We start from the raw sequence: 16,390 nt of genomic DNA, 5'->3' as shown, positions 1-16,390 counted from the left end.
AAATAAATGAAGATGATGGCAATTCCTGTTAGAATACTGCAAAGGAAAGTAGGTATGTGCTGATTTGAAGCTAAGTAGCAGAATTTTAACTGCTATTTTATAAAAACTTAAGTCACACCATTACATTTTTCTCATATGCATTTTGTATGTAAGTACAACATAGTGAAGCATTAAAAAATTTCTCATTACTTCTGAAACAATCTGTGAAAATATCTTGGTATTATTTTTACCCTTCTGTCTCCAATAATAATGAATCAACTTGAATTGATTGTTATCTCCATATGGAGATAACAATTAATCACTAAAGGTAATGAAATATTATGGAATTGCTGATGAGGTGGATGGAGCCAGCATTTTCTAGCACTGTGAGTGTTATCAGCACACATCAGCTTCAAGCATGCAGCTTTGCATGAGGGAACAGTGCCTGGCCTTATAATATTGTTCCCTGAGAATACAGACAGGCAAGGGAGGTGTCATCCTGCCATGCTTCAGCAAGTACAGCTCTGCAGAGGGAAGTGCAAACACATCAGCTGCCAGTTCTGGCTGCACAGAGCTTAGAGAGGAGAGGAGAGGAGAGGAGAGGAGAGGAGAGGAGAGGAGAGGAGTTTCTTGGCATTTTTTATTCATGATGAAGAATTTTCAAAGTACTAGGATACATCAAAGACTGGCTTCTCTGTTCATTTTTTTTCTAGCTTCCTGGACCACAAAAGAGAGCCATGAGGAAGAGAAACAGAAATAATTTTTTAAAATAACTTCTCATTACTCTAGTGAAAACAAAGCCCATTTACAGTTCCACAGACCACTTCCTTTACTGCCTCTTAGTGCCTCTGTTTGACAACAATTGATGTCCTGGAAAGAGAACTTGGAGAGAAACTGAATCTAAATTCTATTTCTACCTGTTGAAGAGGGTGATTGTTTCTACTTATCCTAGGGAAAAGAAAATGAAATTTTATTATAAAATGCATCTTGCAAATTTATAATGCAGTCTTCATAAGAAAAGATTTCCATTTCTTCTGCCTGGTGCCAGAAAAAAAGTACAGTAGTAATCACTTGAGTGCTTTGCTTTTCTCTTACCCAGTGGGGAAAACCACCTTTGGAATAATACTTAGCTCATGATGAGCAGAACACAATTGCAATCCTACTCAAAACCCCCTTATTTTAAAATAATCAAGAAGAAGAACTTGAAAATATAAAACAATCTAATAGAACCAAATAGAAGCCTAGAATTTGAAGGCAGGCAGGAGAAAGAGAAAGAAATGAGGGGAGAAAAATTACTGTGTAATTTGTAGGCCTTTCAAATGCTCGTTAAGAACAGTTTGCATTCCTCAGCAAAAGTAATTTTGTCTGACCTACTACCTCATAGTAGCAGATCAGAAGCACAGAAGTATAACAAGCTTCCTCCAAACAAAGCGAAAATGTGGACGCTGTATGCTCACGTTACATGCACAGAATTTGGGGAAATGCATTCATGAAAACTGAGCATACACAAAAATTTCACTTTTCTGGAAATTGAAATGGCACTTGAGACATTTGAACTGAAAACCAAACTCAGGATAATATTGCATGATCTCAATGCTGGTCTGAGCAAAACAGCATGCTGCTCAAGACAGTGCAAGATAACACATTTAGGTTGGAAGGGATAAAACTGTAAAAATCCAGGATGGGAAGCAACTGGATGCCAGATAGTCCTGCAGAAAAGACTTGACAGACACAGTGATCACAACTAAATCTCATTGCTCAGTGAAATACAGAACCAGGGCTACAAATAGTAAATTCTGTGAAGCAACCTCTGCTCTCCTCATCCCTGGAAAACCCTGAGAATATATACTGTAAGATGCATACCCATGAGGAAATCTGAGGCAGAGAAGGAAGCACAATCAGTGGTCTGAAGAGTTGACTTCTGAGGAAAAATGTGAAGAATCCAGGATGCTTAACTCAAGATGATTAAAGAGGTCCTGACAAGTCTTTGGTAAATACCAGGGTTCCCCAAAGGGCAGAAAGCAAGCTGTTTGTGGCAGCAGTAGGACAAGAAAGAGTGAGAAGATGTTAACAGCAACAACGATGATTCAGGCAACACAATATTCAGGATCACACATTTATAGTGGTGGAGAAATAAGGTTTTTTTAAAAACCATCTAGACCCTTTCATTCTGCCAGATTAAAATATAGTACTCCTATCTGCAAATAATGGGAGGGACACACTGATTTTTTATATGTTTTTCTCTAAGTATGACTTTCATTTTCTGTGCTCTTTAAAATTCTTTATTTGTTGTCATAAAGGCCACAGCAAGTTTTTGTGAACTGCAAAAACCTTCTAAGCCCACAATGTCCATTACAGGCCTACCAGCTAAAATATATTTGGTGCTTAGCTTTGAATAATTATTCACACAGCATGGTATTGAATATATGAGTAAAGTCCATAACTGTGTCCCAACAGTTTAGTCAGAAGATATCTAATTAGCTCCACAACCACTCAGAATGTAGCTTAAGGATGTATCCCAGTCCTTCATGTACTATGGTGTAATTGTAATGTAGTATATGCTTGATCATCCTCTTACACAAGCCTATAAAAATATTGGGGTGAAAAAGTTAAATCAAAGACATACTTCCAGTAGTGCTTTCTCTACTCATAGAATATGTTCTATCAGTAGTTCTGAATGTGAATGAAAATGTTCTGTATTTTGGTTTATTCAAATTTTGTTTTGTTTTATCAGGCATCCCTGAAAATATACATTCTGAAATCATGCTGAAGTACTTGCTAAGTAGTACTTGCTGTCCACTGATAAATGCTCTTTTATCTTTAATATTATTTTCTTTTTAATATAAAGTTACCTTCTCACAAAGCAACTTGCTGGTCTTTTGAGCAGTCTATTTTCAGGGTCTTAGTGTCATAGAAATAATTTTCTGTTCTGTGCTATTTTTGGCACCACAGTTTAAGGCAACTCCTTGGGGGACAGAACAGTGATGGTGACAGTCCAAGACTTGCACCACACCAATAAATACTTGGTACAGTACAAGAGGAATAAAAGAATATGGGAAAAAAATAATCCCATGCAAGGCAAAAGAAGTGGGGTCTTATGCTAATACAAGGTAATTACAGCAATAAAAAACAGAAGCTTTGCATAAAACAAGGAGGTAAAGAACTGACTGCTCTGTAATCCCAGATCAGCACATGTGCCTTAGGAAAGGATGTGCTGGACTTGGTTGAATAGCTGTAATAGCATGAAGTCAGAATGTGAAATTGTATTCACTATTGTCTTTTAATGCCAACACCTAACCTCATTAACTCTCCAAACACAATTTCATAGATGAGATGGGATGGCATTCAAAACAGAACACTGTAAGAAAGAAACCCTGGTTAGACACTGCTACAGCCGGACACTCCATCTCCAGAGATGAGCTGACAGATATATAGCTGTCTATACCACACCAATCCGTAAGTCTGAAAAATTACAGAGTACTCTCAGTAAAGGTCACTGCAAACAAACACACTCTATTGCCATAGCCTTATTGACTCTTGTGAACAAAAAATAATTTGAGAGGCTGCAAATATCAAGAAAAAGGAAAGGTCAACTTCTCTAGAAGTGAGAAATAAAGATCAAAGGCTGCACTAGCTGTTAATGGCTCTTGTTTTTTTCTCATCAAGTGTATGGGCAGCTGCATGGACAGGGGGTATTGTACATGCATAATTACCTGTTTGTAAAGACAACCGTGAAATTTCAAGGCAGAATTTTTTGAAAAGTATCCTAAAATAAATTAAGACTGCAAGGATCATGGAAAGCAGATCTCCTGCATTTTCACAAGCAAAGTGTTATGCTGACAGGGATGAATAAGTAACATCTGGACCAGACTTTCTGAGTCTGAGTCAATGCTGACTGCATTGATTTAGTTCCGTTCCAACATTCTCATTATTAAAAAATTATTGTCAAACTTATTTTAAACTCATGTTTATATACACTCTACCAGGAATTTTTTCAACATGACTATGAATCAAAGATGCACGAAGTCTCTCAGATACAGTTATGTCCATTCTCATTTTAGAAAAACAGTTTGCATTTTCACAGTGCCATCAAGTCTCTATGCTACATATCAGAGGCCAGCAGGTCAGTCCCATGCAGAGCTCTTCTTGAGCTCGCTGTAAAGGTGCTAGACAACGAAACCAATACCACCACATGCCACAGCAGATAACAGAGTAAATGGATGAAGCACAAGCAGGGAGCTTAAGACCACTAAACAAGGACAAATATATTAAACTCCACTGGCAATTGTAGGTGATGATACCTGGAGAAAAGGGCTGCAGTGCAGCCCTAGCAAGCACACCTGCAAGAATCTGGAAGAGTCTCCAGAAAGGCCTGAAGACTTTCAAAGAGAACAGCTCAAAATCTTGGCTCTAATCTTATTATGTCTTTCTGCATTGGACTGGATGCTCTTGTCAGATGCTACAACACATTGTTTTGTTTACCACTGTCAGATCAGCAACTAAAGAAACTACTTTAGTCATGGAAAGCAGCATTACAGCTTCATATAGGTGGAGCATTAATGAAAAATTGTAAGGGAAGAAAGAAATTGCCACAGACAAGAGTCCATGAGTAACTGCAGCTAAAAGAAATACATAAGATTATAAAAAAGAGTCCAGGTTTATCAGTAACTCAACAGTGGTTAGTTATAGATGATAGAGTAAACCCATGAGATGGTCAAAACCCATTTTAGGGGTAAAAAAAAGCACAAGAAAAAAGCATATAACATACATACAACACAACTCGTATGATAAAATCAGGTATAATATAGAGTTGAAAACCAAATTTAAAAAAGTAAAGGGTAAAGCTTCAGAAAATATATAAAAATATGCTCAAGTGGACTCAAGCACAGGAAGTAAGAAAATACCAACACCAACACTATGCACATCTTGGCAAAGAGGAAGAGGACATCCCTATCACACTCATCCCTTCTCATCCCAGCAAAACCCTCAAGTTATCAACACTGTGTTTTGACTCCTCCCAGCCTAAATGTGTGACCCTTAGCACCCTGGCGAACATCAAAGGGTGACCCTAACATCAGGAAAAAGGGGGAGATGACACTGGGATTATTCCTTTGGGTTTTGGGTGGATTTTTGGGTGGAGGAGTTTGGTTTGAGTGTTTGGGGGCAGGAAGGAAAAGTTGGTTGGTTGGTTGGTTGGTTGGTTTTTTACAACAGTTTATACTGCATACTGTTAATGAGTTTTGTTTTGCACTCATTAGATAATTTAGACTCTAAGTGTTAGTATTATCATAAGATGAACAATGATTGCTTGCTTTGGTTGCGCTGATACAACTTTTAATTAGACGGACAATAAATTCTTAGATCCAGATATAGGGGATGTTCCCCTTTTTGCCCACAGTATCACAAGCTTAAGAAGACCATGGAGACCTTGAAAGCAGGAGCCTACTGCCATAACCCATAACCCAAATGTTTTGGAGGCCAAAGCCATTTACTTTACTGAAATATGTGAAGGAGTTTCCAGGCAATTAGGGATTATTCAGGATGGTAGCTTTAGCTCTACAAAAAAGGTCCACAAATGTTGCTACCCAAGTTTTGTATCTGGTTGCCTAGTTTATCAAGTTGTGTTAGAAAGCTTTCCAAAATAATGAAATAATATTGAAATTCAAATGGGAAAAAAGTAGAGACAAAGAAAAGAAAATAGTCATTGTGACAGCTCTAAATGCAGTTGACAATAAAGTATCATTTGAGCCATTACTAAGGAGTCAATACCTACAGGCTTTCATCAGCTAAAACTGATTCATTTCCTAGACCTAGCTACTTTCTAGATAAATGTTAGCTTAGGTGACAAATGTGCACTTTTCATGATGATGATATAGTGACATAGGAAGTAAAATATAAGATGTGCTGAACTTGGCGTCATTCTTGGCATCTGGCCTATGCTTTCTTAAATCAAGCTTCTTCACCAGTTTTTATATCTTAATAACTGTCTGTCTCACCAGGATTTTTTGTTTTCTTGAGCATTAAAAAATTATACATCAGCTTATTAAACTGGTCGATGGCTTTTGTCAGGTATTTCATAAAACAGCTCCTCAGTAACACTGAGTAGCTCTATAATGAACCATTCATCTTAACTACTGCACAAATTAACCGGAAACTAAACATTGAGAATATATCAACACTTTCTTTTTTTCTTCCTCTCCATGGGGAAAACATTTAAATTTTTAAGTCAATTTTGTATGTTTCTGCAAATATAGTTTTATTGTTTGTAAACAAATGTCATATTTATACAACTCCACCATCACACAGAATAGTGGCATAACGTAGTTCAATCTATTTATCACTGATAAGAGATGAGAAGAATGTTCCAGAATAAAATTTTAAAGTATAAAATTAAGAGCCTTTGACATTATCAGCTCTCTCATGCTATTGGGATCTGTCCACATCTTCCTCAGCCATGTGCTTGTCTATGAGGTTATGTAAATCTTTTGGATCTGAGGAATTCTGCTGCACACTGTGAGACAGGATCTTTCTCACAGAGCTGTGGGGGAAAGGTTCAAGTTTTAAAGCACTTTCACCATTCTAAAGAATCCTCTTAGCACAAGTTCAAATGCACATACATAGTGTGTCCCAGGGCCCACATAAAAGCTGGGCAGGGAGTGGGGGAAGTTTATTAGAGTTCTTGAGCAGCTTCCTAGGATGCATCTTCAGAACAAAACCACACATTTATTTCCCTTGTGGAATACTGGAGATTTTTAGTTTACATCATCACATAATTTAGTTAAAGATCCCTGAGTTAAAGGCTTCTGCCATTGGTTGCAGCACTGCAATTCATGCAAGGTTTTACACACACACATACTGACCCTACAGATCTGTCTCAAAGTTGTCAGCCAAGAATCATTCCTGCAGTGAGCTCCTAATTTAAATGTTACAGAAAATAAATGGATTAAATTAGTTGTTAAAATCTTAGTAGGCTGTAGTAATGAAGAACTGGCATCACTTATTGGTATGAAACTTCACGCATTCTGTGATGAAATAACAAATGTAAGCAAGTTTGTGAAGCTCTCTAGGACTGTGCAGCCCCCTCTTCCTCACTAAGCAGGCTACCCAATAAGTGCCACTCAGTTTCAACTCTATTATAATTATTGGTTCATCTAGGTAAATTACAGTGTAAGCTGAAAATTGAGCATGTCCACTGAAACATAGGAAAATCAAAAGCAGGATGAAAATCAAAAGCAAGTAAAGAGGAGAAACTTTGAATCCCATTCACTTCCCTGAATTTGAGATGTGACTCCACTCTCTAGTTGAGACGAAATTTTTGCTATAATTTGCATAATAGTCTCTGTAGACATAATTGAGGGAGGAGACTGTTCTACTGAGGCCCTTTCCCATTAAGGTAATTAGTTTCTCATGTGAATGTCAACAATTTTTCTGTAAATTATGGAAATGAGTCAATAAATATGGCAACTGGTATTCAAAGGAGTGACAGTGCAAGAGTCTTTCCTACCTACAGAAACTGAACACATTTCTCCTTTAATGCACTGCCAAGAACATAAAAATAAGTCTGCACAACAGGATCTACCGAACAAACAGAAGTCAGTTTACATTAAATGAAAACAGTTATTTTCCTACTTCTCCACTATTTCACTCACAGTTTCAAAGTGTTTCAATGATGCAAGATACACCTAGTTATCATACACAGCAAAAAGAGAGCTTCAGACCCTCAAAAGTAGCTGCAGCAGAATTTGCAGACTAAGTCCACAACCAGAAGTTAAATCACATCCATATAGAGCACAAGAGAAAGTTTTGCAAAAGAAAGAATTCTCATCAAACAAGATAACCTTTTTTTTGTAAATATTCAGGAATTTTAGCTTTAGTGCAAGAATGATGAGGGAAATTTAGGTCTAGGAGGTTTGCTTGACAGGAGTGACATAGAATACTGATTATACAACTTGTGCTACTGCCCAGAAAGGTCATAGTGGTGATGTTAGTTAGTAGAAAGAATAAAACCATTATTTTTTATAAGTTCCTAAATTTGCGGGTTTGCTAACACTGCCTTGGTTAATCATACCTAAGATGAAACCAGGCTGAATCACAGCTGTTGATGGCCTCCACTGATTAGTGACAACCCCAGAGATTATTTTGAGGGCAGATGAAGGTAATTAGATTAAACATAGATGTCTGAAGGATCACAGATGTCCATGGCATGGAAAATACCAGAATGGACTCAGACAGTAGCATAAAGACATAACCCCTCTGTACAAGTGAAAAAAAAAAAATCCAAGACAGCTCCCTCAAGTAAAAAAGTGGCAGTCCTTAATTACAGAAGACTTCAGTCAATCCAAAAAAATCTCCCCGTCCCCTTGCTTAAATAATTCATGAAAGGAACATGAGAAAAGCCATGGATAGTAACACCGTAGGTTCACCTGTGCAAGAGTGGTGTCTTCAACAGGGAAAATGGTGGCAATAATTAACCAATCAATATACAAATAAGGCAAAACCACAATTGTATTTCTCCTGGCATACCACCCCATCTTGCAGCAGTCTGCAGTCAAAATTGAGGCAGTATCTCCTCTCTGAAACAGGAACTATCTCATCTCTTTACTCTTGGGTTTTCACCTTGTTCCTTGAATATGAGAGCAACAGAGTTTGTTGCAACTTTCAAAGGAGGAGAAGGCATTCCCCTGTCTCAGAAACTACTGAGCCTGGCCCTGGGAAAGAGGTGTCCAGAGGTGGAAGGGAGCAAGAGTGAGGGGGTCTGCAAGAGCAGGCTGCCTACATTGCATGCAGAAAGCACTGAGAGGGGCAGACAAAAGCAGCGCCACTGACATAATGGGTCCCTCTTCACAGATACTGGAAGGAACTGCACAAAGTTCACAGCAGCTCTGAAACTCGTTGAACTGACTAAAACCAAACCAAAGAGAAAGCACCTTCCACACAAAAGTAGAAGGAATTAAGCTGTAAATTGATTTTGGTATTTTTTCTGACCCAGTCAGTTTGAACACCCTGCCTTTAAAAAATCTAGCTTAAAATTTCAACGAAATGCTACTTTATATTACTTTCTAAATCTTTTCAGACATATTAACATAGTTCAAAGCCCGCCTAAAAGTTAAAGTCAAAATAGGAGCCAGGTACAATCCTTAAAGGAGCTTTACTTTCATCCTTTGTCATCTTTTCTCAGATGTTTTATCAATGCTTTACCAACAAAATAAAATAAAATAAAATAAAATAAAATCTCATGGGGCCAAATGAATGTACAGTAGGAGTCCTACAGTTTTAGTATCTGCTTTTTTTCTCAGTACTAATCTTTTATTAACATAGCTATTTCATAGAATTACACTAAATAAATTAATGAACAGGCACAAAAAAACTGAAGAGGAAAGGGTTCTGCATTTTAAAAGGCAGCTAAGTATGCAAATTTTATTTTTTAAATTAAAATGTCAGTACCTTCAAATTATATTAATGATTCCAAGTTCATAATGAAAAAATTGTATCAGGGCTTGGGACTGATAAAGAATTTTAAAATCTTTCTAATTCCCTCTACCAAATGCAATTTAAAGTTATTGGATTTCTAACACTTCAGTCTCTGTATAAACCATTATTCTGGTAGAAAATTAAACACTGAACTGCAATTTACTTTCATTTTTATGAGAAAACCATACTGAACAAATTTACCCAAGCCAACAGAGTATAAGATGTAGTGTATATTAGGAAATACATTTCCATGCTTTGGAAGACTAAAATCCATAGAGCCTCACAGCAGCACTACTTCAGTAATGATAAGTGACAGCTACCATCAAAATAGTGGAATTCAGGAAACAAAACTGAGGACCTGTAAATTAATGGAACCTGTAAACCTATTAGTAGTAGTTTACGGGTTCTATTAATTTTTAGTAGAAATTATGTGGTGTATGCTTTAGTAACATTTATTCATTAATCTGACAGGTTTGCCATGAATGCAGAACAGGGAGAAATTATACAGAACACATACAGCCCTTATTTACTTTCAAGGTTGTTATTCAGCTACTGGATAACAGAAACCTACACTGCCAAGCACTCCATTTGTTTTCACTTATTTTACTGGCATAAAACAGGACAAAAACAAACTATCAATAGTTACTATGTTTCTTCTAGCATTGACTCCAACTCCTTTGCAATTTTGAAAAAATATCAAGAGCATACACATCAAGTGCTGTTCAGTCTTTCATGACTGTCTGGCTTTTCACAAACTTTTAAAGATGTTGGGCTTAATTCAAGAAGTCCCATATGGTTCAGTGTCACTTATCTGAGACAGAAAAGTAAGGGGGTAAATTGGCAGTGTGAAGGCCTTTCTTATGTTCTCAGCCACCATGACTTCAAATGCCTTCAAATATTTTCAGCTTCTGCATTTTCCCAGACCTTATGAACGTAGCACTTTTGGTGTTATAATACGTCAGTATATACACCTTTTAACTTCTTAACAGACAATAATCTTCATGGGCTGAAATTGCCCATTTCCATGGCAAATAGTCTGTCAGCAGCAGATATGGGAGGTCTTGCTCACAAACTGATCACCACTGTAGAGCTATAACTGGCTCTATATTTTGCACAGCAAAAATGTGTCAATGTAATATCTGTGTATATGATTATTGAGTTATTCATTATGAGCTATTCCTCTTCAAGACTGCTCCATCTTTCAGCCACTGAGATAGAAGTAAATAGTGTGTAAATTCAGATTGCGTGAAAAAAACATGTATCTGAAATTCCATAATCTTGAAGAGCTCAGCAGCCAATAAAAATGTTTTCATTTTTTATTGGTCAATGCACAGGTAGGTTTTATGACTGTCTTTCAGTTAAATGTGAGATTTGATTTGGTTCTGTTTTCAGGATGTGTGGAGCTTTTCCTCACGGAGATATACAACTAGCTGTATAAAAACATCCACATATACATCTATATATAGAAAGTATGCATACAGCTACTTTCATTTCACCCATATATAGTGTCCTCCAGTTTTTATTTTGGGAAATGAATTATTATGGCGATATAGTAATGGAGACTGTAAATTATACAAAGAGCTTTCTATACTTAAGAAATAATGCCAAACTGCTTCTTTGTTCTTCCATGGAGTGATTATTTTCTGATCTCTCTAATGCATCTTGGTCATTCACTCAAACAGTGCAAATGATGCCAAGGTCAAATTGACTCATTCTGTAATGTTTAGCCAGCTCATTAGTATTGGAAAGTCCAGAAAATGAAGTCATGAGCACTCTCTCTTATTCCTCCTGGGGTAACTGGGACGTGACTGAACTTTAAAAACCTGTTCTTCTTTTCCCAGAGAAATTGCTGCTTAACCTGGTAGAATTGTGAGGATAAGGACATATGAAAAACAGCTTTCTGAAAAGATCCAGACTCATAAAGATATAACTGGTTTTTTCAGGGAGGTTGCTTGTTTTACTTAGAACAAAACTAGGAGACTTACCGAGATCTAGGTAGATGCCTGGAACAAATGAGTTCAGAAAAAACATAAGAATAACACATCCCAGCACTGTCAGACATTTGATGAGAAGAATTTTGTCTGTTATTCTGTGCTGGAGACAGACAGGAAAATAAAATTAATAATTGTATAAAACAAGAAGCTATGTATTATGTATAGAGTTCAGAAAAGCATGTGTGAAGCACAAACTGCTGTTCCTGTATTGTATATTCCTCTTCAGCATAAAAGACAGGACTACAAGAATAGTTTTTATAGGTGTGCATCTTATGCATACCTGTACAAAACCATGAGTATGTGGTCCAACAAGCTTTAAGAGATACAGGTATCTAGCAGTTGCTGCATACATTCAGCTGTATTCAGTCGCCCCCTCCACAACTTCACGCCAGAGGGAGAAGTAGGGTTGAAATGCAGCTCCAACCACAGAGGGCATTCTGAGCACTCTGTGGTTTTGTGATCCGGGACAAAATGACCGATTTTTTTTGGGTGTGCTTTGAAAACCTATAAACTACCCTAGAGGTCAAATCTTTCACACCTCCTGTACAACTCTCATGGACATGCCAAGCCCTTCATCTCTATGGAGTCTGTACACCTCTGTGCCCAGCTCCTGCTTCCCTGTGCCAATCTCCTTGTGCCCTCAACCCTCAGACCCAGTGCTTTCCATCGTGTCTCTGCTTTCACTACCACCCCAGGGAATCAATTTCTCTCAGACCAACTTTGTCTCTTGTTTCACATAGTTTAAAGCTCTACTAAAACACAAGTCTCCATTCTTTAAAAAGTTTGTCTCTTATGCAATGCCTTGAAAGAGGTGTAAAGAAAATCTGTTGGTTTGCTCTGGTTTGGTGTGACACCTAGGACAGGGTTCTCCCAGTCAAGGACATTCACCCCAAGGAGTCCAATCAAGGACTTGAGCTCTCAGACACAGGCCTGATTCATTAGTGATGGCAGTGAGGTAGAGTGATTGCGACACTTAGATAATTAAATTTAGGAGACATTAATCCCACTACAGAGTGTACATCTTTTCAGTTCCAGCGTAAAGACTTAGGCAGTACTAACGTGTGCACAGCTAAGAGAACAGGATTTATCAAGTGGTTTATCCCTACTTGAATAATAAAAGCAGTAATGTCACAAAGTGCATTAAATTAGAATCAGAATTGGGTACATTAGGAAGACTGTACTCTATTATCATTCATCATGGCTACAAGCAACTTATTGACACCTCCTGAACCTTTCTGGCTATGGATTAAAAATCTAAGAAAACACTGCTGAATCATCAGTTGATTCTTTAAGTTATAGTTTTCTAAGAAACAAAAATACAAAACCTTACCATGTGGTTCAGTAACCTTGTCTGACCAAGAAGCCAACCACCTTGGCTGCTAACTTTTCTGCTATCAGGAGAGTTATTAAATTTCCATTAGATTTAAAGCACTATCTCTATATAAAGGCATAGCTTCATTTACATGAATACTGAAAAAACCTGCCATCTACTTACTCTTTTCTGGAGTTCCTGGATATTTGTTTCCCAGTTTTTATCTTCTTGTGAAATTTGTCTGAAAGAAAATGACACCTACTTTTTTCCAGAGTGAAATCAGAGCTCTGACTGTTGGAATTAATTCCTCTCATCACATATACATCACTTCTTTCCCCATGTGGAGCAACTGATACCACAAAGGAGTTATGTATGGTCTTCTTACATCCAGCAGCAAAATTCCCATGAGCATTCACTTAAGACTCCGCTTTTGTAATGGGCTCCACTAATACACAAACCCTTCTGCTCATGAGGAAAGCCACAGGCTCCAGGGTACAGACCTCAGTATAGAATATGGCTATCTGCAATATGTAGTTCCCTTAATAGTTTCAGGAGCTGATGTGTGTGGCCCACTGTGATACAAAAAGGGTCGTGTGCTAACATCAGCAAGTCAGAACACATATGTTTCACATTTGCATTTTATAATGAAGTTCGTAAGATCCCAATAACACCACTGTGTTATCGGCGCAGTCAGCCCTCCAGCAAAAAGCCTTGGGCTTTGCAGTTCAGGAGCACTCTTGTTAATGCTAATGAAATTTTACATTGCTGTAAATGTGCTGAAATGGAGGAATCCTGATTTTCAAGATTAAATATACAATTTTTATTTGTACTTTAGAAGGGTCTTCTTTAGAGTATCGTAAAGTCTAATAATCTCTTAAAATCTTTTGAAAAGGAGGCAATTTTAACAGCCTTATTTGTCTTGAATTATTAGCACCATCACTCAATTCAATATACACAATATCAGCAAAAATTATGTAAACATATTCTTATTACTGGAATAGTTTAAGAAATCATATTTACATTTTCTTGCTCAAATTCTTTAACAAGGTTATTAATTCAAATTAATTATTCCAGTTTCACTTTAGTCAATTAACATTCAAAATATTTATACTGCTATTCTCAGTCATCAGATTCCATGGCATAACATCTGGTTTTGCCAGAATCTAAACTAAACAAGAAGTTTATGTAAACTTCTTATATATAAAATATGTCTGCACTCCGGTTCACATTGAAATTTTGATTATGAAATAATTGTAAAACATGCAACTCACTGGTGAAATGTTTTTCAAACTCACCCATTCACTGAAGACAATTTGAATTTTTCAGTTAAAAAAAAAGAAACTATAGTGTCTTACTGTGCTGAAGCCACAACTGTAAGGAAAAGTGTAGTGATATATTTGTGATCTTTTTAAACCAAAATCTTCCTGAAATTCCTAGGCCTTTAATTTTGGGTCATATTGATAAATATATTTTCCAGGCTTTACACATCAGTTTTCTCCGAAAATACTTTGTGTTTTACTGAGTCTGAGAGTGACTTTTCATATCTGCCCCAACATCCATCTGATCAAGACAGAGCTAGGAATGCAGGTCTCGTCCCAGTGAAGATACCTGAAAGGGGAGGTGGGAGACATTGGGCCTTGCTTACCTGTGAAACGTCCTCAGCTTCTTCCTCAGGAGCATCTCCAGAGTCAGCACCTTCTGCATCAAGAGGCATTTCACAGCAGTCTCCTCTCTGCTGGCTGGGTTAATGCGCTGAGCTGTCAGCCTCCAAACATAGATCTCATGTTTCAGCTCTGAAAAGAAGCAAAATTGCTTCAATGTGAGGTCCAATATGTATGAAACCAGAGATGATTAAAATATGCGTAATGTACTCTGGACTCAAAGGTGTTAAAATTATTGGGATGGTTTCCCAACAAATTTCCACTTAGGAAGCTGCTTTTGTCATTCCTTTTGCAGAGCTGAAGTGAAGGAAAAAGCAATAGGAATTTTTCAAAATTTTAAATAAATGAACCACAAAGTCCTTTTTCAAAGAAAAAGAAGTATTGTTGTCAAATACTTGCAAAGGCCTTCGACAAGCTTTAGGGCTAAAATTGTAGCACATTCATTTTTCAACAGAAAATAAACTGTCAGTACACATTATTATACTGCTAACAGATACTTGTTCCCTGTGCAGTTAGGAATTACAGCAAATGTTCCATCATGGTATTCAGAATAGACAGCATTTTTCCATTCACTGTATGTTTGTACAAGCAATCTTATCTATTTAAGGCAAAAGTGAAATTTGGCACTTATAGAATAGTGTTTAATAGTATTTTAAAGGTTTCCTGAGAGGATTTAACTCTCAGGCACTGAAAATATGTGTAAACACAGTGACCATCACTTTCATGCTGACCTGGATGATACCTGATCCTGTGGAAGTTCAGACAGACTGATTAACACTTTGAAATTAGACTCTAGAATCTTGTCAGAAATTTCAATCCTTTTTGATTATTTTTTCCCTCTAGTGTTGAGGCCTTGGAGAATGACCAAAAACCACATGTTCCTATTCAAGAAGATTGTTAAACTGGGTATGCCAAAAAAACCCTTTGAATTTTACAGGAAATCACTAAAGAAATAAAATCAGAATATTCATTCAGAAACTGTCTGTGCAACTGTTCCCCATTGAAGCAATGTGATGTTTCCTCACCCTTCTTTTCTGTTCCACTCAAATTTCATGTCATTGAAGACAATATGTCAAGAATTCAAGGGCTTATATCTTAAGATCCCTGTTCAATCAGCAAATTGCTCTTGTTCTGAAAATGAATGTGGAACTCTTTATATCATGTAAACAAACTATAAGAATTATTTATTTTAAAAATTATTTTGCTACATAAGAAAAATTTAAACACATTTTGATGTAGGCAGTGATGTTAACATTTTATGCTGCAACTCTCTAGAGGGTGATATCTGCTATCAGAGTACTAAACATGTTTAATTCCCCACTTTCCTTTGCAACTAAGTATTCATAATGATAACACAGAGTGAATCTTCTAAAGATTGACCACGAGAAGGAATTAGACTCGACAAAGCTCAAACATTTAAAAGCAAAAGTGTGTCCAGAGTCTGCATGGTTGACACAGAAGAAAGGGATTTGAACAGCAGTTGACATACATTTTGTATGGTTTGTGTCTATAGATCTGCACACATCTGTCAACTTATTTTTACAGTGTAAGTCCAGAATATAAATTCACACTATCAAAAGCCCAGTGACCATTCTGGGTATGACAACTATAAACAACTATATAAACAACTAGTACTCAGCTAAAGCTTTTCTTCCAAGAAGGGGATTCATACCCGAACCAAAAATACCAAAAATATGCCAAATCTACCACTTTCCTTTGTAATATATTCGGTGGTGCTTGCCAGGAGCATAATCTGGCACAAAGTTACATTACAATATGGATAGGTCTTGCTTCTCAAAGGATCCATATGACTTCTGGCCATCATTTATTTTTGTATCAACATTTGTGACACACAGATATAACAGCAGTAATTTTCCATTCACAGAGGAAAAAAAATCCTTTCTATACTGCATTCTTATGTGATTTTTTAGTTAATTGGACTGCAGATTTGCAGCTGTCATCAGTCCAAGGGA

General features: G+C 37.0%; 1 protein-coding gene across 12 annotated transcripts in view; it reads right to left on the bottom strand.

Annotated features, from left to right (window-relative positions):
* The window catches only part of OCA2 (OCA2 melanosomal transmembrane protein), a 191,837-nt gene that overhangs the window by 69,177 nt on the left and 106,270 nt on the right, over nt 1-16,390 (bottom strand). For 11 of the 12 annotated variants that reach the window (XM_017728591.1, XM_017728595.1, XM_017728592.1 and 8 more), the window contains 3 exons: nt 14,402-14,549; nt 12,940-12,997; nt 11,436-11,544 (listed from right to left, as the gene is read on the bottom strand). In XM_017728591.1, the coding sequence (XP_017584080.1) occupies nt 11,436-11,544; nt 12,940-12,997; nt 14,402-14,549 (315 nt within the window). Of the gene's footprint in view, nt 1-1,842; nt 2,006-11,435; nt 11,545-12,939; nt 12,998-14,401; nt 14,550-16,390 lie in introns of all 12 variants that reach the window. The other variant, XM_017728600.1, reaches the window with a different exon arrangement.

This window comes from Corvus brachyrhynchos, unplaced genomic scaffold (genome assembly GCF_000691975.1).
Source record: "Corvus brachyrhynchos isolate BGI_N302 unplaced genomic scaffold, ASM69197v1 scaffold92, whole genome shotgun sequence".
In the NCBI taxonomy this organism is placed as follows: Eukaryota; Metazoa; Chordata; class Aves; order Passeriformes; family Corvidae; genus Corvus; species Corvus brachyrhynchos.
Note: the sequence above shows the minus strand (reverse complement) of the source record. Positions and strands in the feature narration are given on the sequence as shown.